Source organism: Macaca nemestrina, chromosome 1 (assembly GCF_043159975.1).
Source record: "Macaca nemestrina isolate mMacNem1 chromosome 1, mMacNem.hap1, whole genome shotgun sequence".
Classification (NCBI taxonomy): Eukaryota; Metazoa; Chordata; class Mammalia; order Primates; family Cercopithecidae; genus Macaca; species Macaca nemestrina.
The window spans coordinates 132,871,712-132,896,824 of NC_092125.1; the positions used below are offsets into that span (position 1 = coordinate 132,871,712).

A 25,113-nucleotide genomic window follows, 5' to 3' on the forward strand; every position below is an offset into this window, starting at 1 on the left:
ATGTACTCTGTTCTATCTGTCCTCTCAGTGCATTGGGTCTGGGTACAGAAGACATTTCCCTTAGGGTGTCTCCTCTTTGGGGAAGGAAAAGAACACAGCTTTTTCCCTGAAATTCACTGTTTTCTGCACAGCCAGAAAGCAAACCCACAGACTAGAAAGCAGCTACATGTATTAGGAAACTTGACATCCTTATTACTTACTCATCTGCAAAAAGTTTGACATTTGTTGAGATCATAAAGGAAGGAGAGAACTCCAATATCAACTATCAATCCTGTCCCTTGATGTATTGTCCAGGTTTCTAAGAAAGTTCAGGTTTACAACACCAGGGTGTGAGGAACCATTCTCCACTTATTACCTTCTTAACCCGAAGCAAATACCAGTCAGGTCAGGTGTCAGCTGCTGTTTCTGTAAAATGGGTGAGTGCTTTCACTTTGCCTTAAAGTCAAACAACAGACCAGATGGTATCAAGAACCTTTTCAGTATCAGGGTCTGTAATTCTAACATCCCTCGTTAGAGAAAGTCAATTAATAAAAACTCCCTTCGAGACTCAGATTAATGAAAACAAAAGACTTCTTCAGGAATGCACTGGGAAAATTAAAATTCACTCCCACAGAAACATTCTCAGCAGTATAAATTAACCCCATTATTCAAAGGCTAGTACTGAAGGCAGGAGAGCTATACAGACAGTACATGCAAAGCTTTGTTAGAAAACAGAATGATGAGTGATTCTCCCATACACAAAAGGCTAACCCTCACATTTCATAAAGTGACTGAGGCTCTCAAAAGGAAAATAATTACTCTAAAAGTTGTGGTGAGGATCACAGGGCCGGGGGCAACGGCTCATGCCTGTAATCCCAGCACTTTAGGAGGCCAAGGCAGGTGGTTCACGAGGTCAAGAGATTGAGACCCTCCTGGCCAACATGGTGAAACTCTGTCTCTACTAAAAAAACAAAATACAAAAATTAGCTGGGCATGGTGGCGTGCACCTGTAGTCCCAGCTACTCGGGAGTCTGAGGCAGGAGAATCACTTGAACCTGGGAGGCAGAGGTTACAGTGAGCTGAGATTGTGCCACTGCACTCCAGCCTGGCAAACACAGCAAGACTCCATCTCAAAAATAAAAAATAAAAATGATCATCCATAATGATGAAGTCTGTGTATGACAGAAAAAAAGTAAATTGCGATCAATAAATTATTTTTTGTGTGTGACAGGGTCTTGATCGTCATCCAGGCTGAGTGCAGTGGCACGCTCATGGCTCACTGAAGCCTCGACCTCCTGAGCTCAAGTGATCCTCCCACCTCAGCCTCCAGAGGAGCTGGGACTACAGGCATGTGGAACATGCCTGGCTAATTTTTGTATTTTTTGTAGAGACAGGGTTTCAGCATGTTGCTCGAGCGATCTGCCCACCTTGGCCTCCCAAAGCGTGGAATTACAGGCTTGAGCCACTGGGCCTGGCCAGTAAATTCCTTAAGGTAGAAATGTATATTCATTTTAGAAAGGTTTCCATAAATTATTTAAAGTATAAAACTTTGATATTTCAGAATGTAATTTTCCAATTCTCTGTAGAATTTGTCTCACTGAAATGCCACATTTCCAGACACACAAAACTGAATAAATGTATTAAAGTACATCAATCATAGGGACCAAATTTGAAATAAACTACCTTTTCCGGTTCCCAAAAGAAAATTAAATTTTATTTAAAAAAAAAAAAAAAAAACTCTAAACCGGCAAATTCTTCAATTTGTCACTGGGATAAAAAGACCAAAAAATTAAATTAACAACAAAGGAGATATCTTATTCAAATTTATAGTTTACACAAAGTATTTCTTATAAAGGAATTCACTGTCAACAACAAATAATTGTGATCATTTGCCAGATGTTTTTGATATAGGAGTTAAAAAGAAATTACTTAGGCAGGTAGTGAGGGTACAGGAGACCTCGGTAAGGTTTTCCTTTTAATGAAAAGCAGACGTAAAATCATTTTCTCTTCTAACAAAGAGCAGCCTGTAAAATAGAGCTGCACACGTAAACAAGCATGCTGGAAACTTGCACAGGTGAATGTCGGCAGTTGTGCCAGTAGGAATATTACTACCTGGGACTAAGCATGTTCAAAATGGCAGCTCCATCTTCTCTTTTTGCCAGCCACACGTACAGTGAGCAGCAGACAAGATGGCACTGGCCGAGTGGAAAGTCCACTTGCATAGTAAGACTGGGGTGGGGTGACCAGCCTTCCCCTCCCACTACGTAAACGTCACACCTGGTTGAACCAATCTATGGGCCCTATGTAAATCAGACACCGCTTCCCCAAGCCAGACTATAAAACCTGTTGCAGTCAGGTGCAGGCCCACCTTTCCCTTTTGGACTCCTGTGTCTCACAAGAAAGGGAGAGCTGCTCTCCTCTCTCCTTTCTTCTGCCTATTAAACTTTCTGCTCCTTAACCCACTCACGTGTCCCTATTGTTAATCTTCTTGGGTGAGATGAAGAACCCCGCGTATTTACCTCAGGCAACAATGCTGCTTCATTTTCAAGTGTCAAGAACTGGGAATGCTACATATTTTGAATAAATACAGCAATATTTTTGATGACTCTCAATCCACATAAAATTCTTTGGTGCTCCTGGAAGTATTTCGTTGATTAAAACAAACCACTTTTTTTTAAGTAAGTTAAAACTAAAGCTTTAAAAAGAATTATTCACAGCTCTACTTTGCCTCAGTAATGTGAATTGGAACAACTTAAAATGACAAGACATAGGAAACAACCAAAATGACCAAAGAGAGGAAAATGTTCAATACAGTATGGTATATCCTTTCCCTGAAATATTATTAATATAGAGACATTTATGGTGATTTTGAAAAATGGCATAGGTTTACAATGCTCATGTATGATTTAAAAATATTAGCATTTAAAACTGCATATACAAAATTATGCCAATTAAAAATTTATAGCACTGTAGGTTTGAATTTCTTCATTGTAGAAAAGCAATATTCTTTGAAAAATTTTTTTTTAAAAATCTAAGCACAATGAATTTCACAATTAAGTATAAAAAATTCAGCTCAAATCACAAAGCCAGAAAGGAACTTGAGATCAGTTGTGCCACTTACCTCCCCACATTTTAAATATCCAGGACAGGCACGGTCTATTTTCTGCTTAAAGATCACAAAAGACAAAGACTCCATTATAATGATCCCTTTTTTGCTTCCTATCTCCAATCCTCAAAACAAAACAGAATAGCAAAAAGGCAGTTTCCTTCTGATTTACATACCTCACCTACTTAAAGGTGTCACCCTCTCCCAGTCACCCAAGCCAGAAACTGAATTCACCTTTGCTTCCTCCTCCCTACCCTCATCTGGTCAGTCCCAAATCCAGTCAATCGATTCTTTCTAGCCTCTCCCCATCTGGCCTTTCTGTTCTCCACTGCTACAACCCTAATCCAATTCTGCCATAGCCTAACTGACCCCACCTTCGAGCGATGGCAGCACTCGTCCTAAAGTAGAGCCCTGGTCACTCTCTGCCATTTACCAGCAAGCACAACTTACTGACATCCAAACAGTTTTCCACAATCCACTCCCCAACTAAGTGACTGCTGCTGTGACCTGTGACTCCTCTCCATTCAAATATTATTACACCTCCTCTAACAGAATCTTGCTATTCCCAAACACCTCTTGTGCCTTTTCTCCGGACTCTGCCTGAAATCTTTTTCTTTCCTTTCTTTTTCACTCACTCACTGACTCATTCATTCATTCAACTAAAATTACTAGAGCCCCATATCTATGCCAGGCACAGTGCTAGGTGTTGGGACATAATGGTGTGCAAAAACAGGTAGTACTGGTCTTCAGAGAGATCATAAAATGTACTCTTTGCTATTATACACCCTTCAAAAACTAGCTCAGTGCTTATCACCCTGGGTAGCAATAATCTCTTCCTTTCTTGAACTCCTAACACATACATTTGCAGTTTTGGTCATGTATTATCCTGTACTGTATGTGTTTCCACTTCCTTCTTTACATATACATATCTCCTAAGCATTAGCGCAGTGTTCTGCATCAAAATCTATCCCATCTAAATACTAAGTTTCTTGTAGAGCAATTTCAACCAGTTATGAAAGTTTTAAGTTATGCTTTTCACTTCCCATAAAAATTTTCTGTTTTTGTTTTTGAGGTTTTTGTTCTTGTTTTTGTTTTTTGGTTGTTTTTTTTTTATAAGCACAAAGGTGTACTGAGCTGTGGCTAAGTAAAAGTCATTTACTTCTGGCTTGGGAATGTGTTTATGAACTTACAAATGAGAACATCTGATGTCTTAGGAATCTACTTCAAACAAAACAATGAAGCCGCCCTGTGGTGACCTGGCCAGAAAGAACTTGGAAGGCTGACAGCTCCCCACTGGGATCTCCTGCAGCCCACTTGGAGCTCTCTCTCAGGCTGCATGATTACGACCAGCCCTGTTAAGATAACTCTCCTTAGCACCTTGGCTAAATTTCATGTTTTCACAGCCTTATCTCAAGCAAACTGAAAGAATGGAGTAATAATTTATCATTATGAAGATTAGAGATCAACTCTACACCGAATGCCTAAGAGGTCAAAACAGTAGATATTTAAATAAATCAGTATCTAGAAGGTAAATTTGATTCCCCTGGATTACAGAATTAAGAACTGTGGGCCAGGCACGGTGGCTCATGCCTGTAATCCCAGCACTTTGGGAGGCCGCGGCGGGCAGATCACTTAAGGCCAGGAGTTCAAGACCAGCCTGGCCCACATGGTGAAACCCTGTCTCTACAAAAAATACAAAAATTAGCGAGGCATGGTGGCATGTACCCATAATCCCAGCTATTTGGGAGGCTGAGGTGGAAGAATCGCTTGAACCCAGGAGGTGGAGGTTGCAGTGAGCCGAGATTGCCCCACTGCACTCCAGCCTGGGTGATAGAGCAAGACCCTGTCTCAAAAAAAAAAAAAAGAACTAACTGTGAATGTACACAGATATATCTACTTCCTCTTAACATATACTACCTCATAACATTGGCTGTCATATGCTCAAAACAGAAGGTGAAAAAGGCTAGGCACAGTGGTTCACGCCTGTAATCCCAGCACTTTGGGAGGCTGAGGCAGGCAGATCATGAGGTCAGGAAATCAAGACTATCCTGGCCAACATGGTGAAACCCCACTTCTTCTAAAAATACAAAAAAAAAAAAAACAATAGCTGGGCATGGTCAAGCGTGCCTGTAATCCCAGCTACTCAGGAGGCTGAGGCACGAGGATCGGTTGAACCCAGGAGGCGGAGGTTGCAGTGAGCCGAGATCACACCACTGCACTCCAGCCTGGGCAACACAGCGAGACTCCAACTCAAAAAAAAAAAAAAAGAAGGTGAATAAAAGCAGCCCTGAACAATTTTACTTTTCCAAGGTTTGGATGAAGAGAAGAAAAAGGGGGGAAGAAACTATAAACTACCATCTTTTAAAAACTAAACAGTTTTCTGAGGGTTTTTTTGGAGAATACCACAAAAAAAAAGAAAAAAAAAAAAATCACGTTAAGTTACACCAGGTAAGCAGCCAGAACATTTGACCAGACAGTCTACAAAAGCAGTTATCTCAGGCTTATAAAAACTGGGCTTCTTTCGTTTTCACATGTCTGACAATTAACTCAATTTCTTTCCTCTCTTTCTTTTTGGTAATGCACTGATAGGAAAAAAAAAAAAAAAAAAAAAAAAAAAAGGCAAAATTACACCCCCCAAAAGTGAAATTACAAAGAAAATTTTTTAAATTACCACCACACATTCCCAGATAGGAGCTGGTCATAGTTTGTGCATATACTGTCAGTGGCACATTTCCCCCAAGAGCTGTCACCACCCAAGTTAGAGGGATCAAGTCTGTCAGGAAGGGGCAAAGGTGTCCTACACCCTCCCCATTGGCCTCAGTCTCAGGCCAACTGGGAAATGCCTGGACTCCAGGGCGGACTGCCTCTGGCTTACATCCCTGCTCTGCCTTACCAGCTCAGTGGCCTTAGGCAATATACTTCCCTTTCTGCGCCTCTGTTTCCTCCTTTGTTAAGTAGTGATAATAACAGCATCTAACTCCTAGGCTTGTTCTGAGGATTAATTGAGTTAATGTTTGTGTGTAAACCACTTAGAACACTGCCTGGCACAGGGCTATACGTGTTAGCTGCTGTTGCTGTTGCTGCTGCTGCTGCTGCTGCTGCTGCTGCTGCTGCTGCTGCTGCTATGGCTTTATTATTATTATTCCCACAATGAAATTTGTCTCGAGATTCAACCAAATCTCCTCTTCTGTCTACATCATAATAATTTATAATGAGACTGAGGTTCTAAATGATGACCGTAAGACTCTATAAGATCATATATATGTGTATGTGTGTATATGCTTAAGTGGCATTCAACCTTCCATTAAATTATCCTACTTGCTACACATTTCATTTGAAATAAAAATTTAAAAACCAAAAGGGTTTCTCCTGACCTACCTCTAACCTAAATACTCATTCCCACAAATATTTCTAGGCAAGAGTAGTTTTTCCATACTTCTCTCAAAAATGTTCTATGTTCACATTTTAACTCAAAACTATGCTATAGACAAGATAAAAGAAATCATTTTTCTATAAATTATTTATCCAAAACTTCCTGGATACATTAATATCAGGCTGCTGTAACTAAGTTTAAATGAAAATTGAATGTTTTAAATTATTTAAATCTTCCATTTAGCTAATTAGTTCTCATTAGAGGCTGCTCATTCTTAACATGCTAAAACATTTGGTGAAATCCTTTAAGTCACTTCAGAAACTGCTTAAAATTCAGTCCCTAGAGTTTCTCCCTAAAGAGCTCTTTCCTGCATTTTCAATACCTTTCCTTCACAACTCAAAAAGAGAAGAAATGACAATGGACAGGCTGAAAATGAAGACCCTATACACTATCCTTCCCAGCAAACTAGCTTTCTATGCCATCAACATCCAAACCTACACCCCTGACCAGCACTAGGAGGGGCACACAGATGTCATAACAATTAATATATTTGATTTCACTAACTTTTTAGCCACACAAAAAGTGAGCCAAGTTGTTAAAAGTAAGTATTGACATGCACACGTATGTTTATTGCGGCACTCTTCACAATAGCAAAGACTTGGAATCAACCCAAATGTCCATCAATGATAGACTGGATTAAGAAAATGTGGCACATATACACCATGGAATACTATGCAGCCGTAAAAAAGGATGAGTTCATGTCCTTTGTAGGGACGTGGATGAAGCTGGAAACCATCATTCTCAGCAAACTATCACAAGGACAGAAAACCAAACACCGCATGTTCTCACTCATAGGTGGGAATTGAACAATGAGATCACTTGGACTCAGGAAGGGGAACATCACACACACCGGGGCCTGTTGTGGGGTTGGGGGAGGGGGAAGGGATAGCATTAGGAGATATACCTAATATAAATGATGAGTTAATGGGTGCAGCACACCAACATGGCACATGTATACATATGTAACAAACCTGCACATTGTGTACATGTACCCTAGAACTTAAAGTACAATAAAAAAAAAAAAGAAAAAAAAAGAAAAAGTAAGTGTCTATTTGGATTACAGGGCCCAATTCCAATACCAAAGAACAAGCCTTTCCAGGGAGTTGTGTGTTATTTGTAGTTTAATCACATGCAGATAAATCTTCTTTGAAAGGCTCCCTTTTTGTGGAGTTATTTTTGTACCACTAGTGTGTTAGCCTATACTCTGATTTTAACTCTGACCTGTGAAATCATAACCCAAGGACAAAGTATGATTTCGTATCATCCTCATTTTATTAAATCTGCTCAGGCGTTTATAGTAATAAGTTCTGTTTTAAAAAATCAAGCAGATAATTCAAACGTTCACTCTTAATAGCCCTACCTCATGAGGCCACCTCATTAAATTTTCTCCACCAGCATCTCAGAAGGTTGACATTTCAATCATGGAATGCTGTCCTCCTTTCATAACTAAAGAAACATCTGCACAAAGCACAGCTGTGCCCAAAATATCCACAGCCTAATATTTAAAGAGTCTACTTCCTGATTCAAAAACAATCGCTTCTAAGATGATAATTTAGCCAGAAAAGCAGCATTTATTTCTTTTTTTTTTTTTTTTTTAAGAGATGGGGTCTCACTATGTTGCTCAGGCTGGCTTTTCAGTTCAACTGCGGGCCTCAAGCAATCCTGTCACCTCAGCCTCAAGAGTAGCTGGGACTACAAGCACACCCAGCTGGAAAAGTAGCATTTAATTTAAACATTCAGCAAATAATTACACAGTACAAAGTCCTGTGTGATAATGAACATAAATATATCCCTCTCCTCAGAGACATGCACATTATGATGTGACAGTCAAGATCTTTCTCGCCGTAGGACATCCTCCAGACAGAGCCCAGGTTACTAGAGGTCCTTCTAGGGGCTTTGCAGTCTCTCTCATTCTATACTTCCCCAACGTGGAGCTGATGAGATGGAGTCAGTCCTTCTCCCTTTCTCCTCTCCCCTTCAGTGTTTGTCCACCTCTTTGTTGCATACTTCCACCCTCCCTTGCTCCTCTCATCCTGGCCCTACCTGTGAAATACAGACCTTGAGGCCTTCTCTATCTTCCCAGAAATCACATCATTCTCTCAGCTTTATTGTCTCTTTGGGAAAATTACCAAATTTAAGAACCTCAAATATATGTGATATCTAACAGTGATATAAATATCCCTTAAATTTCTTAAATTCAATCTGACCAAAATGGAATGCCTGATCTTCCCACCAAACCCAATTATTCCACCCTCCTTCCTTATTTCAGTTAAGAGCTCCAGCAGGCTCACCACAACCCAAGCTGTCTTAAGGACTTCTTTGACTCCCCTTTTTCCTCAGCACCCTTCCACCCCACCCTCCTGTGTTGCCAGGTCACATGGCTTAAGATTCCTTCTGTCCATCACCATTGTTACCATCCTAATCCAGGTACTTGTTTCTTCCCCCTGAATTTTTTTTTTTTTAGACATAATCTTGCTCTGTAGCCCAGGCTGGAGTGCAGTGGTGTGATCTCAGCTCACTGCAACCTCCACCTCCTGGGTCCTGGTTCAAGCAGTTCTGCATCAGCCTCCGGAGTTGCTGGGATTATAGGAATGTGCCACCACGCCCAGCTAATTTTTGTATTTTTAGTAGAGATGGGGTTTCACCACATTGGCCAGACTGGTCTTGAATTTCTGGCCTCGTGATCCACCTGCCTCGGCCTCCCAAATTGCTGTGATTACAGGCGAGGGCCACCATGCCTGATACCCTCTGAATTTTTTTAAGTGGGCTCTTATCTCCTCAACAACCCGTCTTAAGTGATGCTACTGTATTAATTTTTTGAGAAGGATATATGTCCTCTGCAACTAGATGACTTGGTTTCAAACTCCAGCTCTGCTACTTTTACTTCTGTGACCTTGGGCAAGTGACCCAGCCTCTCTATGCCTTTTTGTACAATAAGGATAATAGTGCCTGCCTCATAGAATTGTTGTGAAAACAAAATGAATAGTTACGAGCACCTAGAACAGTATATGGCATACATTTAAATGCTCAATAAATGATTCCCATTATTTGTAATTAGCACAGATGAAGTCATACCATGGCTGCCCCAAATCCCTCAAGAGTCCCATGGTGTACCAAAAAAACTGCAGGTTTCTCAGCCTGACATTCATTCTGTCCCCAGCCAACCTTTCAACTTCACATTCTCCATGCCCTACATGTTCCCTGAATACACACCAGGCAAACTGGAGGACTTACTGTTCCCTGAACACACGTCCCAAGGTTCTCCCCTCCTCACACTTGCTGTTTTCTAAGATCCCTCCTCTCACATCTCTGCCTGATAAGACCTTGTCCATCCTTCAAGCCGATCTTAACTCTTCCACGAAGCCTTTGCTGAACGCCTGCACCAGATGTGCCCCCACCCCCCTGTGAATTCCTCTCCTAGCATAGAGATTGTACTTCTCTTTTGGCAGATATCTTTCCTATACCTCAAACTGCAGTTCTGTTATTTTCCCTACAGGCTTGGAGCTCTTCGAAGGTAACATGTGCATTCAACATTGTTTTATTCTCTGCATCACCTAGCATCATGTAATATGTCGGGGTAACAAAAAAGATGGAGTTGGAGGTTTCAGAGCCACAGCCATTACTGTGGCACAGAAGGGTAAGTTCAAACTAAGAAAAGTACACACTCTGCCCAGGCTGGAGTCCTCATCATATTTCAAATGTCAATTCAAACTCACAATATAAATTGGATGGTTTCTCCAGCAAGTCTTTCCTTGTAAAATACCAGAAAAACAGTAGACTATAAAAGGAATATGATTTGTAGGCCTATCCCAAAATACCAACATGAAAATCACATTAAACATTTTCCTCATCTATCAATACTAAAATCAAAAAGCCATCATGCACAGTGTTTAGTTGGCTTAATTTTCTGCTAGATCTATCACCTAGCAATCCCAAGAGAAGTGACTCAGATCTCCATGGCTAGAGCTCATTCAATGACATATTAACATATTAACAACCTCTGGCATGTGAGTTACTATAGAATTGAACATAATGACATATACACCATTCCCACTCTCAGACTCATGAGAGACCCCCAAACCCTAAAATCACAAAAACAGAGGCACAACAATGCACATTCCCAACAACAGAGTGAACACTCAATAAACACTGCTGGCAGTGACATCATCCAGGTACACAGCCGCACATAACTCCATTCTGTCTAGAAGCAGAGCTGTAATCTGACACCAGAGACTCAGACCTCTTTGCCTCAGCAACTCTGGGCATTCATGAGCAGCAGCAAAGGGCTCTTTCATTCCCACTCTTACTTTAGCCATTCAAGAAGCATCCTCCTCCCAGCACCACTAAGAGAAACGTCGCAGACCTCAATTTCAAGAACCTCTATGATGAAGTGACAAAGATTGTTTTCCCCCAAATAAAAGATATGCTGTTGAAGGTCCAGAACACTCACTCTTCGGAGACCTGGTAGTACCCACAAATCCTTAGGCAAACTGCCAATAACCTTTCTAACAACACAAGTCCAAGGAAGCTAATTATGATTCATTTAACTATGTTCATTTATCTGCACATTTGGTAAAGACAACAAGAAAGAAAATTTAAACATTTAAAATAGAATATATTAGACTCCTCTGAAACACCAGCTCTTTTCATAAAAGTACATAACCAAGTCAATTCAGCCTTATTTCTTATTATCTGATACTTATATTGAATAAAGATTTATCTCTGTTCAATTAATGTTTTGCTATACCTAAAGTATTAAGATATCTTTTTCCTGTAGATTAGTGGTCTTTTACAGAAAACAGTTCCCTACTTTTATTTTACACTCTCAAATCCTAATCCCACAGAAGCAAAGTAGTCAAAGAAAATAAATCAGGACTGCTACATCATTTCATCAGAAGCAAAGAAAATAATATCAAAAAGTTTGGGGTACCCAAATAAAAGAATCAATAATATGTCAGATAAAATGTTAGTCATAGATGTGACTCTGATACAGCTCCCTGCAGTTAATGTGTCCCACTTTCTGAAAAAGAGCTGCACAAACAAAAACATCCTGAGATAGAACAGAAGCCTTGTAAACTATAAAGCTCAAGCACCTGTAATACACGCACTGCCCTGTACCCTATGGCCACTCCATAAATACTTAGTGACTGATTCACAGGCCAATTACAGAGTCTGGCAATGATAGTGTGTCTCCGTGGTCCTACTCTGGGGAGTGTTAGGAATCTCCAGTTGCTGTTTGCTGTGGTGGTAGGAAGAACTGAAACAGATAGATGTCTAAAAGAACTGAGGTGTTGAAAGGTTCAAATTGTCCATTTTCCCTGAACTTCTCCCCAGGCACCCGAGCCTTAAAACATTGGGATTGTTACTCAAATCACTGGGGGAAAATGAATAAAAGTGCATAGTGTTTCCTCGTCAAAGAACAAGCTGAATGGCCAAGAGAAAAAAAAACAAAACAGAAACTTACTTTTCATAGACCAGCTCCTCATCGATGGAGAAATAGTGGGTATTTACTGTGCTTTTTGGTCTATTCCTTAAAGTAGCAAAATATAACCGATCTGAAAGACAAGTTTAAAAGACAGAAAAAACATATGAGAAGTAGGGAAGTGGAAGTGAAGGGGGGTGATAACATACGAAGGATTCAATTTAAAGACCCCATCAACACGTGGAATTCTTGCAGAAACCTCATCTCTCCCAGAAAGCTAGAGACTCAAGAGCACAACAGTTAGGCAAGAGGAAGACCTGACCGAGGAACTCAGCGGGGTGCAGAGCACCCACATTTCCCTTGTTTCAGGCCAGCGGAGTAGCCAGGAGAGGGGGGTACCCGCAGAACTGGAGATGCAAGTTTGGTTCCCAAATCTCCAGACCTCAGCAGCTGCGAGAAGGGGAAGAAAGAGGTGAGCCTCCCCCATGCGGCTTCGGAGATTTGAAAAAGAGGAACGGAGAGAGACTTAGGGGGTGTGGTTGGGGGTGTCCCGAAAACCGAAGCCTGCGATGGTGGAATAAAGGCGACCGGTGAGCAACCGGAGCAGGCTCCCCATGAACTGCTGAGTGCCGGAGTCCGGGCAGAGAAGCCGGTGCTGTCCCATTACGAGGCCGAGAAGCCATCCGAGGGAACTGCAGAGGGAGCAAGGGACACAAGAACGAGAAGCCGGAAGCAGGGGGTCCTCGGAGAAAGGAGAGTCCCGAGAGGGGACGAGAGCGCGCGCAGCGGCTGCAGGACACCGGCAGCCTCAGGAGAAGGTGGGGACAGTGGCGCGGGAAGTGAAGAGTTGGGGGCAAAAGAGCGTTGGAAGATGCGGGGCGGCTGCTCCTCACCTTTCATGAACTCACAAGCCCCGATTAGTTCCCCTGACTCCGCTGCCATCTTAAGCGAGATACGCACTGGGGAGGGCTGGGTCGTGGCCAGCTGAGGTCACTCGCCTCCGGGGGCTTCCCCACTGCCCAGAAGCCAGGAAGCTCACAGTCCCGAACACCAAGCCTGGCCGAGGGAGGCAGCAGGCGCCGAAGGCGGAGGCGGCTTCGGGGTCAGCGCGCCGGGCGCCCCGGGGACATTCCGAGGGGAACCCGAGCCCGCTCCGCGCGGGGCGCACACGCCCCTGGCTGTGGCCGCTCCTATTTGGACCCGGCTGCTGCAGCTGCTGCTTCGCCGTCGCCGCGCCTGGGAAACGCAGACCAGCTCTCACGGCAGGGCAAAGTCTTCCCCCGGCTTCCAAAGTTATCATGGAGGAGGAGACGTCTGGTCTCGATCGCGCCCGTGGCTACTCGAGCGGCTGCCGGCAGGACTTCAGTGCCCGCGGGCTGGCAGCAGCTGCTCCGGCTCCTCCTTCGCCACCTCCTTTCAGCAGTTACTCTTCCTCCTCCTCCTCCCCCTGGGTCCGCCCCCAGACCTTCCTCCCCGCCCTCCCTCAGCCCCCTCCACTTTCAGGACTCCGCGGCCATCCCTTAAAGGGACAGCCCGGCTCCTTTCTCCGCAGCAGCCCCAGTTACCAGGCACCCCGCGGGTCACTAGGAGCCGGTTGCTAAGGCTTTGTTGCCGTCCACCAATTGCTGTTCAGGAAATGGGGCCCTCGGCCCAGGGGAGCGGGCGGGGCCTCCAGGCCAGAAACTTATGAATGAAACGGCGGCGTTGGAAGTGGACATCGCCAAGGGCTCTGTCGCGGCCTCCGAGGCTAGGATGCGCCGGCGCCCCCTTTCTTTTTGGCACCCACTAAGTCTTGTCCCACTCCAGATTTCTTTTTTCTCTCTCATTCTCTTTCTCGCCCACTCATCCATGCTCTTCTAAACTCTTGCCGCGCGAGCGCGCGCGCACACACACACACACACGCACACACGTAAAAACCTCAGATCTCCGTGCCCTGCCTCGCCTCTAGCTAACATTTCAACCACCCCCCACGCCCAACACTGAGGGGGTCTGCATCTTTATAAAAAATACAATTGAAAAAGAAGCCCCAGCTCCTAGCTCACAGTACATGTATTGGTTTCCTCTACACATACCAGACTCTGATATAACTTGTACTTTGTTCTCACGGGAAAAAAAGTTTCCCATCTGGTTCTCCGCGCCCTCTCAACTGGGCCGCCACTGTGAGCGCAAAAGCATCACAAATGCCTAATCTTTACAGAGCTCGGGTCCCGGAGGGGCGGGGCGAGACCGCAGAGCAAGCCCGGGCGGGGGCGGAGGGAATAGGAGAGAGAGCAGAGTCCACTGGTCCAAGGAGAAGGTTAACACAAAGGAATTTCTTCACATAGTCTCAGCTGAAGCGCTCCAGGCAGGAGTCCCGCTAAAAGAGGCCCTTGACTTGTCTCTGCGAGGCTCCAGATACTGTTTGAACAACTTGAACGCTGGGCGTCCTACGGCTGTGCCTAATCAGCGTGCCGTCCCTTCCATACGAAAATGGCGCTACAGACCCACTATCCGAAGAGCATGCGCTCTGAGTGCTCTCTCCAGAAACGGCAAGAAACTTGTGGCGGCCTTTTCCTTCGCAGTCGCGTGTTGACCTCTAGGGAGAAAGGGAGCGCACCCGTGCAGAGCTGACCGAGGGAGCGAGCCCTTCGAGGGCCAATTCCAGTTTTTGTTAGTGGGGATTTTTTTAATGTGTGTTTTCTTTGTTTGAGACACTGTCTCGCCCTATCACCCAGGCTGGAGTGCAGTGGCCCAATCTCTGCTCACTGCAACCTCCACCTCTCGGGTTCAAGCGATTCTCGTGCCTCAGCCTCCCAAATTGTTGGGTCTACAGGCTTGCGCAACCACGCCCGGCTAATTTTTGTATTTTTTGTAGAGACCGGGTTTTGCCATGTTGGCCATGGTCTTCAACTCCTGAGTACAAGCAATCCGCCCTGCCTTGGCCTTCCACAGCACTGGGATTACAGGCTGAGCCACCGCGCCCGGCCTCAAATTATTTTATTGAAAAAAAAAATCTAGTATTTCTTATATGAAAGATAGAGAAAAACGAAGTATATGAATCTTTCAATAAACTTATCCACTTTGTTTAAAAGGCTAAATAAATCCAAAGATTCTGATTTAAAATTCTTCCAGAATCTAAACTCAAATTCCCCAACAATTTTTCATGAGTTTTGTGTTAGAAAAAGGGCATTAGAAATAGAAGTCAGAGTTCTCATCCAATTCATGAACTTTTAATTTCACAAAGTAAATAGTCTAATGAAAAGAACTCCAATCTACACTTTCGGTGAAGCCAGATATAATTGAACACCCTCTTGTTATTTTCCAAAATGATCCTTTACAAAAATCTTTTTTATGTAACTCTCCTGCTTAAAATTTTGATCATGAGGAATGAATTATCACCTAACAAATACAAGTCCTTAAGTTCAAATGAAAATGTTTATTTTTCCTTAGCATTTTTACAAAGATAATAAAACTCTGTAAGTAATGTTTTTTAAAATATTGCTTGGGGCTGGGCATGGTGGCTCACACCTATAATTACAGCACTTTGGAAGGCCAAGGCCTGCGGATCACCTGAGGTCAGGAGTTTGAGACCATCTTGGCCAACATGGCGAAACTTCTCCTCTACTAAAAAAAAATACAAAAGTTGGCTGGGTGCAGTGGCTCACGCCTGTAATCCCAGCACTTTGCGAGGCTGAGGCAGGTGGATCACCTGAGAGCAGAAGTTCGAGACCAGCCTGGCCAACATGGTAAAACTCCGACTCTACTAATAATACAAAAAAATTAGCCGGGCGTGGTGGCACACACCTGTGATCCCAGCTACTAGGGAAGCTGAGGCAGGAGAATCGCTTGAACCCGGGAGGCAGAGGTTGCAGTGAGCCGAGATCGCCTCATTGCGCTCCAGCCTGGGTGACAGGAGCAAAACTCTGTTTCAAAAAAAAAAATTACAAAACTTAGCTGGGTGTGGTGGCACACGCCTGTAATCCCAGCTACTCAGGAAGTTGCAGTGAGCCAAGATCGTGCCACTGCACTCTAGCCTGGGTGACAGAAAGAGACTCTGTCTCAAAAAAATAAAACAAAATTAGCCAGATGTGGTGGCTGACGCCTGTAATCCCAGCTACTCGGGAGGCTGAGGCAGGAGAATCGCTCGAACCGGGAGGCAGAGGTTTCAGTGAGCTGTGATTACATGATTACGCCACTGCACTCCAGCAGTGCAGTGTCTCTGGGCGACAGAGTGAGACCCTGTCTCAAACAAACAACAACAAAATTGCATGGAAGGAAAGTGTCAGTATAATCAAATCTCTCTAAGCCATTCTAAATGGTATAGAAAATTCTACAAGAAAAATATGAAACAGATAATGCACACACAGCACACGTATAATACATAACAAGGTTCTAATGAGATCATAAAACACTTTATTCTCTCAATTACCATGAGGTCAAAGTTCCTGTTGGTTGTAGTTTCATAATAAAGGCATACTTTTACAGTCTATGAGGGAAGATAATAGAAGAAGCTTTTCCAACCACCCAGCTTGATATAAATTTAAGGAATGAACTTTAAAGAAACAATAAAGAAGCCATTTCACATATAAAGGAAATACTAAGAGATTTTAAATACCACTCAACTGCACAAAAGGAAGGTAATACTACACACAGAAATTCAGCAGGTAAGTGTCAAAAGTGTCGAGTTTGAAAACAACAACTTTTTTTTTTTCTTGAGACAGAGTCTTGCTCTGTCGCCAGGCTGGAGTGCAGTGGCACCATCTGGGCTCATTGCAGCCTCTACCTCCCGGGTTCAAGCGATTCTACTGCCACAGCCTCCAGAGTAGCTGGGACTACAGGCGCGTGTGCCACCCTGCCCAGCTAATTTTCGTATTTTTGGTAGAGACAGGATTTCACTATGTTGGCCAGGCTGGTCTCAAACTGCTGACCTCAAGTAATCCGCCCACCTCAGGATCCCAAAGTGCCGGAATTACAGATGTGAGCCACTGCACTCACCCTGAAAACGACAAAATTTAAATCTAACTCCTGCAACCCATGCTTGTGTGCCTGCAGTTCTAGAAAACTCTCTGCTGGAGGCAGCTCTAAATTGTGTCAAAAGCCACTAGTTCTAATTCTGCCTGGAGGCTGCAGGACCTCTGACCACCCTTACTTATGACAGGTCTTCAAAAATGCAAAGACAGTTTCCTTGACCACCTTCCTTTTCTCCTTAGTCTTCCCCAGACAAATATCTCCATTTTCTTCAACATTGTCTTATATTACATGGCTTTAAGTCTCTCAGTCCAGTCTCTGCCAATTTGTCCAATTTCTTATAAAGTGGGTCCCAGAACTGAATGCAGACTAGTGATAAACTGGTGTGGCCAGTTCTGAAAAAAGAAAAAAGAATGGATGGAAAATTCAGATGAGAGCAAAACAAATGAAAAACATGAAAGAATCAAATTTTGTCATTTAAACTGGTGTGGCCAGTTCTGAAAAAAGAAAAAAGAATGGATGAAAGATTCAGATGTGAGCAAAAGAAATGAAACACATAAAAGAATTAAATTTTATCATTTAGCTTCAAGAAAAAGAAAAGGAAAATATTCTTTTTTTTTTTTTTTGGAGATGGAGTCTCCCTCTTTCACCAGGCTGGAGTGCAGTGGCACAATCTCGGTTCACTGCAACCTGTGCCTCCCAGTTTCAAGCAATTTGCCTGCCTCAGCCTCCCGAGTAGCTGGGACTACAGGCATGCACCACCACACCCAACTAATTTTTGTATTTTTAGTAGAGACAGGGTTTTGCCATATTGGCCAGGATGGTCTCGATCTCTTGACCTCGTGATCCGCCCACCTCACCCTCCCAAAGTGCTGGGATTACAGGCACGAGCCACTGCGCCTGGTGGAAAATATTCTTTCTTGCTGGAAGAGGGCAAGGAAAAATGAGCTCAAGATTGTCAAAGGCCTGACAGCTATGTGGTTTACATAGTGTATTCTTTTAAAATTATCATAATTTCTTATTAGAATGTATCATTAGAACATACTCGTTTAGTTGTTTATTCAGTAGTGATACAAAGTTACCAAAGAATGTAAAGAAAATATAGAATACATACTTCGAATTATTTCTGGAAATTAATTTTCAGATTAAGTATGAAACACGTAGTAGAAACCTGTGCTGCTGAGTGATTTGATATTCAAGGTAATTTGAATTATTTATTCATATACATATTTTGACAATTTTTTGATCCCAAAAATAATTGAAAACAGCTTTTAGTAAAATACATATAATAAAAAAGTTATTACAGTAGAACCAGAATACCAAAAATAAATAGCGTGACTCAGAAGCGGTTCTGTTCCAGAAGCCTGCCCACAAATGATAAGACCTTAGCCTAACCCAGCCACATTCTGTATCAGACAAATCACCAATGCCTGTTTAAGAATTCCAAACCAAAATCAAAGAAGTAAAAACCAGAAGGGACCTGGGAGATCAGCTAGTTCCAGTTTTCAAACAGACTCCATCCAACTCAAGGGATTTAGCACAAGACCAATATGGGGGTGGGAGTGGAAGGCAGTGGATGAGCACTCAAGGCTTCTACAAAATAGTTCCTTTATAAACAGTTATATGGCAAAATAAAAGAGAAAAAAAGAGAAGGAGGTCCACAGTCGGTAACTGATTTCCCAAACTCACATAACTGGTGGAAATAAGACCAGTATTCATTATTTGCTGTAATATCAACAACCTTTTCCTAATTTTTCCCTAGTTAGTTTAAATTACATTATTTAACTTATAGATTATTACACTTTAGCCATAAAGTGTCAATAATAATGTATGCATAATATCTACAACTATTTTCTTCAAGATATTTAGAGGAAATATTGAAATAATCTCCAAATGAAACAATATAAGATGGTGCATTATCTGCCATTGCTATTGTTCTTGTGTGGCTTCTATAGAAATTTGAATTGTTTTCAACCCTGTGATTTATTAATCGCATACCAGCATTCTACAAAATACAGTTTAGAAATACTGGTATAGTGAACATTAATGTTCACAATAAAACAAGTCAATTCAATATTCATCTTCTTCTTCACTAATGCAGTCAATAAAGAATGGTACAGTTTTAGAAGGTAAAAGAAAGTTCCATGAGTTCACAATAGTCAATTTATTGTCCGTTTGCTATACTTACCAAACAAGTTAACAACTCAATACATTTTTTAAATTTTACAGAATTTATCCATCTATATTTATTTGTCATTACTACTCTTTTTTTTTTTTTTTTTTTTTTTTTGAGACAGAGTCTCACTGTGTCACCCAGGCTGGAGTGCAGTGACACCATCACAGGTCACTGTAATCTCAACCTCCTGAGCTTGAGTGATTCTCACATCTCAGGCTCCAGAGTAGCTGGGACTACAGACATGAGCCACTGCACTTGGCTAATTGTTTGATTTTTTTGTAGAGACAGGGTCCCACTATGTTGCCCAGGCTGGTCTTGAAATCCTCAGCTAGAGCCAGTTTCTCCTGTCTTGACCTCCCAAGGTGCTGGGATTGCAAGTGGGAGCCGCGGCACCTACACCATTCATACTCTTTTTACAGAAAAAATAAGTGAACATTTTTACTCCAAAAATAGATAATATTTCCCACACCACTCCTCTCCAACCATCACCATCATAGCCATGCTGAGAAATACTAGTGAGCTACACATTGTAATCCAAAGGTTTTTTGTTTTGTTTTGTCTTGTTTTGTTTTGTTTTTGAGATGGAGTCTTGCGTTGTCACCCAGGCTGGAGTCCAGTGGCGCGATCTCGGCTCACTGCAAGCTCTGCCTCCTGGGCTCAAGCAATTCTCCTGCCTCAGCCTCCCGAGTATCTGGGACTACAGGTGCCCGCCACCACGCCCGGCTAACTGTTTTTTGTATTTTTAGTAGAGACGGGGTTTCACTATGTTGGCCAGGCTGGTCTCGAACTCCTGACCTCATGATCTGCCCGCCTGGGCCTCCCAAAGTGCTGGAATAACAGGCATGAGCCACCGCACCCAGCCATAATCTAAAGTTTTGAATGTTCACTTCCATGTTCACATTTAATAATGTTTCTACTCTACATATTTCTAGCAGGAAAATAATAGTAGTTAATAGTTCGGTTTCATCTAAAACCAAGCACAGTACAAGCACCAATTCACAATACAAGTGAATAATGTAACACATACATAAAAATAATGTCTACTTACCCTAAAATGTATGTATCTCAGTTCTCACATTGGTTGCCTATCAGGTAGGTATATTATTATTTCCATTTTATAAATGAGGAAACACACAAAATACATGCTCAGTGTATATCTGGAGAATGGATAAATAAATGAGTAATTAAAATGTGAGGAGATGAACTCATGTGAATCACCTGGATTCACAAATCAGTTCCTTTGCAGCCTGGAGTAGTGAAAAAATGCTAGATTTGTAATCAGAAGCCTGGGTTTCAGGCATCTCTCTCCCACCACCTGGATGCATTGTTTTGGACTCAGTTTCCTCTGATATTAAATAGAAATTATAATAATTTCTAACTCACAAGAATAACAGTAAAATTAAATGTGAGTTTCATGCTGTGATGCTAGACACTGTGTACAAATATGATGCTGTACAAAGACAGCCTAGCATTTGTATTAATAAATACAAATATTTAGTAATATTAAGCATAGATTAAGAAATACTAACTTGTTTCCAAAATCTAATTTTCATAAGTCTCAAATGAATACAACTATTTGGATCTAGGTATTGTAATTTAATTGACTCCTAGCTAACAGCATAATTAAAATATACACTCACAGAGAAGTCCTTTTAGTCAACCGAAGACAACTCCACAGGGTACAAATTAATGTCCTTTTTCATTTCTGATTGCCTGTGACCATATGCCTGTCTCTGGAGTGTGATCAGGGCCAACAAACCCATTCAGGCACCCTCAACGGATTCCTAAATTCCCCTGCTCTCACTCACGTTCTTTCGGTCCTTAGTGTTCCAGAAGCCTGGGACACAAATGTTGTGCCCTGTGGTTTCCATGACGACCCTTGACACACTTTTGGAACATATGTTTTCTGATGCCTAGTCCTGTGTAGAAACTCTAGAAGAAAATTATGTTTTCAAACCTTTGATTTCCATTTTTTCAACCAAAAATACTATATATGTATTGAACATATTATTAATGGTTGTTCTTGTTGTTATTAACATCAATAATTGCATTGATTCCCATGGGAGAACAAAAATCACACTTCATATCTTCCACATACCAAGCCTTCCTACATGGAGTCTATGTTATTCTTCAAATGATATCTAAAGTAGTAGACCTGTATTTGTTAATGTAGGATAACAGCGATGTGAATAATGTAACACATACATAAAAATAATGTCTACTTACCCTAAAATGTATGTATTTTAGGTAAAATATTTCTCTTCATACCTATGTTTTATTTCCATAACATCAAATATACATTTTCTTTATATTTGTGTTTTCATTCATTCAGTAAAAATTTACTATCTACTATTTGCCTGGCTCTGTGCTAGGTGCTAGGATTGCAACTGAGAATAAGCCAGAGTTCTATTCTTAAGGAAGTTACATTCTAGAAAGGGTTATAGATGAGCAATCAGGTTCCATAAGCAAGATACATGCTAGGCTGAAGTGAGCACAGAGCAGAGGCCTGTGTGGGCTGCATCAGACCTGAGGCATGAGGAAAGGGTTCCCTGCAAAATCCTTGCATAGATTTGAAGGTTGAATAGGAGTTAGCTAGGGGGAGGTAGCCAAACAGTAGAGAGATCAAGGCGGGAGGGTACGTGGAAGGAGGAAGACACACAAGAGAACCCCAGGCAGAGGGAACAGTCTATACACACAGGCCGGGAAACAGTAGAGAGAAAGGCCAGTTCAGGATTTGAAGCAGCTCCATTTGACTCCAGCCCAGAGTATAAAAGAGAAGAGGAAGAAGGATCTTGGTAAGTTAGTCCAAAAATGTGGACTTAATCCAGAGGGCAATGGGGCACCAAAATGAAATACAGTTGACCCTTAAACAACACAAGGGTTAGGAGCACAGTTGCATATCCACATACAACCAAAAGTTAACAGTCTACTGTTTACCAGAAGCCTTGTCCATAACATAAACAGGTGATTAACACAGATTTTGTATACTATGTTTTATATATATGTTGTATTCTTATGATAAAGTAGGCAAGAAGAAAAGCAAGATTTTTCCAAATTATCACAAATCTCCAAAGATTTTCCTATATTTACTGAAAATAATCCATGTACAAGTGAACCTGTGCAGTTCAAATCCATGTTGCTCAAGGGTCAACTGTATACGAATGAGGAAAAGCCTAAAATCCCCAGGCGGGGATTTTGTTTTTTTGTTTTTTTTTTTCTTTTTTGAGATGGAGTCTCGCTCTGTCGCCCAGGCTGGAGTGCAGTGGCGTGATCTCGGCTCACTGTAAGCTCTGCCTCCCGGGTTCACGCCATTCTCCTGCCTCAGCCTCCCAAGTAGCTGGGACTATAGGCGCCCACCACCACGCCCAGCTAATTTTTTTGTATTTTTGGTAGAGACAGTGTTTCACTGCATTAGCCAGGATGGTCTCAATCTCCTGACCTCATGATCCACCTGCCTCGGCCTCCCAAAGTGCTGGGATTACAGGCATGAACCACCGCGCCGGGCCCTAGTCAGGGATTTTTAAAATTGACAGAAAGAGCCTTCAAAATTGTTTAATTAATTGTAAATAGATTGGACTTTACTCCATGAATCCCCCCAAAATCCGAATTACAATGGGAATGTAGCCAAAGGCCCACAATAGCGTGTTTCATTCTTTCTTTTTACCTTTCACCATTAAAAAGACAAAATGCAACTTGCCCAGTTTTCGCAGAACATGATTAAGTACTTAATGGGAAGAACCGTCTAAGATTCCTGAAATTTAATTTGCCTGTGTTGGCAATAAATGTGGATAAGATAATATAGATAACTTCTAAATTGTAACTATTTTGAGTAAAAGGACCCTAAGCAAATGTAAAAAACTAGAATATATAAGAATTACACTTTAGGCCAGGCATGGTGGCTCATGCCTATAATTATAGCACTTTGGGAGGCCAAGGTAGGTGGATCACCTGATGTCAGGAGTTGGAGACCAGCTTGGCCAACACGGTGAAACACCGTCTCTACTAAAAATACAAAAATTAGCCGGGCGCAGTGACAGGCGCCTGTAATCCCAGCTACTAGGGAGGCTGAGGCAGGAGAATCACTTGAACCCGGGAGGCGGAGGTTGCAGTGGGCCAAGACTGCACCATTGCACTCCAGCCTGGGCAACAAGAGTGAATCTCCATCTCAAAAGAAAAAAAAAAAAAGAATTACACTTTAAAAATATATTCTAATTAACTAACAAAAGGAATTTGGCGTATGTAAGAAGTCAATTTCTGAAAACCTTCTTTAAAAATTTTTAGAAATAATAAATTAATGTGAATGATTTGATTATTTTACATCGTAGAGGGCAAGTTAATTGTCCTTAAGGTTTATGGAATAAAAAGAAAAAAATCAGAGCAGCACTACATGACATGTGCTCTGGGTCCCCAGAGGGGCAGCCAATCCCAGGCTTGCTCATCTCTTAAGTGAAAAACCATTCACCAGTGTGGAGATGTAATTCTTATCTAACATGCTCTATCTGTCTATGTATCATGGTGCCTTTCCTGGTGCTCTGGGACAGTTTGCTTAGTAGGTTTTCCTAATGGACTTTAGCTCATCACTGCCATTTAAAGCATTTCTCTGAAAGTGACTTTAGTTCATGGAGCATCATTAACCAAATATTACCCGCTTGCTGGCAGGGAAGACACACACACATAAAATTTGACAAGAAGACTGCTGATTTTCCAAGCTCTTTCCTATCACTTTAACTGTTCCTGGGCAGAACTTTGATTTCTGTCCCTAAACCTCTTCCTCCTCCAGACTTCGCCAGGTCAGTACATACTACCATCATTCATCCAACTGCTTAAGCCAACTCCAAGTTAAAAGTCACCTTTGGCCGGGCACAATGGCTCACACCTGTAAACCCAGCACTTTGGGAGGGTGAGCTGGGTGGATCACTGGAGGTCAGGAGTTCGAGACCAGCCTGGCCAACATGGCGAAATCCCGTCTCTATTAAAAACACAAAAATTAGCCGGGCATGGTGGTGAGTACTTGTAATCCCAGATACTTGGAGGCTAAGGCAGAAGATTCGTTTGAATCTAGGAGGCAGAGGTTGCAGTGAGCTGAGATCACACCACTACACTCTAGCCTAGGCGACAGAGCTGTCTCAAAAAAAAAAAAAAAAAAAAAGCCACCTTTAATCTAACTGCCACATCCAGTCACTCCACATGATTTGCCTCCCTGCCTTCATAATGTATCCTGAATTCTTCCAATTTTGTCTCCTTGGCAAACATCATCCCTTCCCCTGGACCTCTGCAATAGCCAAGAGCTGCAAAACTTTCATTTGTGTTTTGATCTGCAGGTAGGTCTCAAGAACTGTGGTCCAGTTGGAATTCTTCCACTGTTAGGTCCTCTAAAGGTCAGTGGGGAGGGCTTATTTATTTTAGTCAGTTCTTCCCTTCATAATTTCAAGAAGGTATCCTGGAAAGAGTTACCTAGGTGTCCACTGCCTATGGTTAGTATGTGATATGAAGTCATTGCCAAGTCTGGCTGCCTCTCTTGCCTTGCCTTACACATCCCCAACTCTGAATGCTGGGGCCTTGTGAACCCAGACCCACATGCTGTCATGTGAAGCAGGTACTTGCTTCCCCCTTCCTTTCCACCATGATTGTAAGTTTCCTGAGGCCTCTCAGTCATCATTCCTGTTAAGCCTGTGGAACTGTGAGTCAATTAAACCTCGTTTCTTCATAAATTATCCAGTCTTTATAGCAGTGTGAGGATGGACTAATACAGTTCCTGATGAAAAGATGACTTAGTTCTCTCTCTCTCTCTTTCATGCTCTCTTTCTCCTTCTACTTTTCACTATGGGATGATGCAGCAAGAAGACCCTTGCCTTTGGACTTCCCAGCCTTCAGGACTATAAGAAATAAATCTCTGTTCTTTATAAATTACCCAGTGCCAAGTATTCTACTTTAGCAACACAAAATAGACTAAGACAGAGGGGCTTCTTTACCAGTTCATCAGATGTAACCAACTATGTATGAAGCACAATGCTGGGCATGGTTTATGCACAAACTGGAACCCCTGCTAC

At 42.2% G+C, this 25,113-nt stretch overlaps 1 protein-coding gene across 10 annotated transcripts in view; it reads right to left on the reverse strand.

Annotated features, from left to right (window-relative positions):
* LOC105485467 (cell division cycle 14A) overlaps nt 1–20,886 on the reverse strand; it is a 173,885-nt gene extending 152,999 nt beyond the window's left edge. For 3 of the 10 annotated variants that reach the window (XM_071072458.1, XM_011747852.2, XM_011747854.3), the window contains exons 1-2: nt 14,013–14,115; nt 11,983–12,073 (exon numbers count right to left, since the gene is read on the reverse strand). In XM_071072458.1, the coding sequence (XP_070928559.1) occupies nt 11,983–12,073; nt 14,013–14,064 (143 nt within the window). In that variant the 5' untranslated portion in view covers nt 14,065–14,115. Of the gene's footprint in view, nt 1–11,982; nt 12,074–12,833; nt 13,333–14,012; nt 14,117–20,703 lie in introns of those variants that run through there. The other 7 variants (XM_011747853.2, XM_011747851.2, XM_071072340.1 and 4 more) reach the window with 6 other exon arrangements.
* Between the last annotated feature and the right edge of the window lie 4,227 nt (nt 20,887–25,113).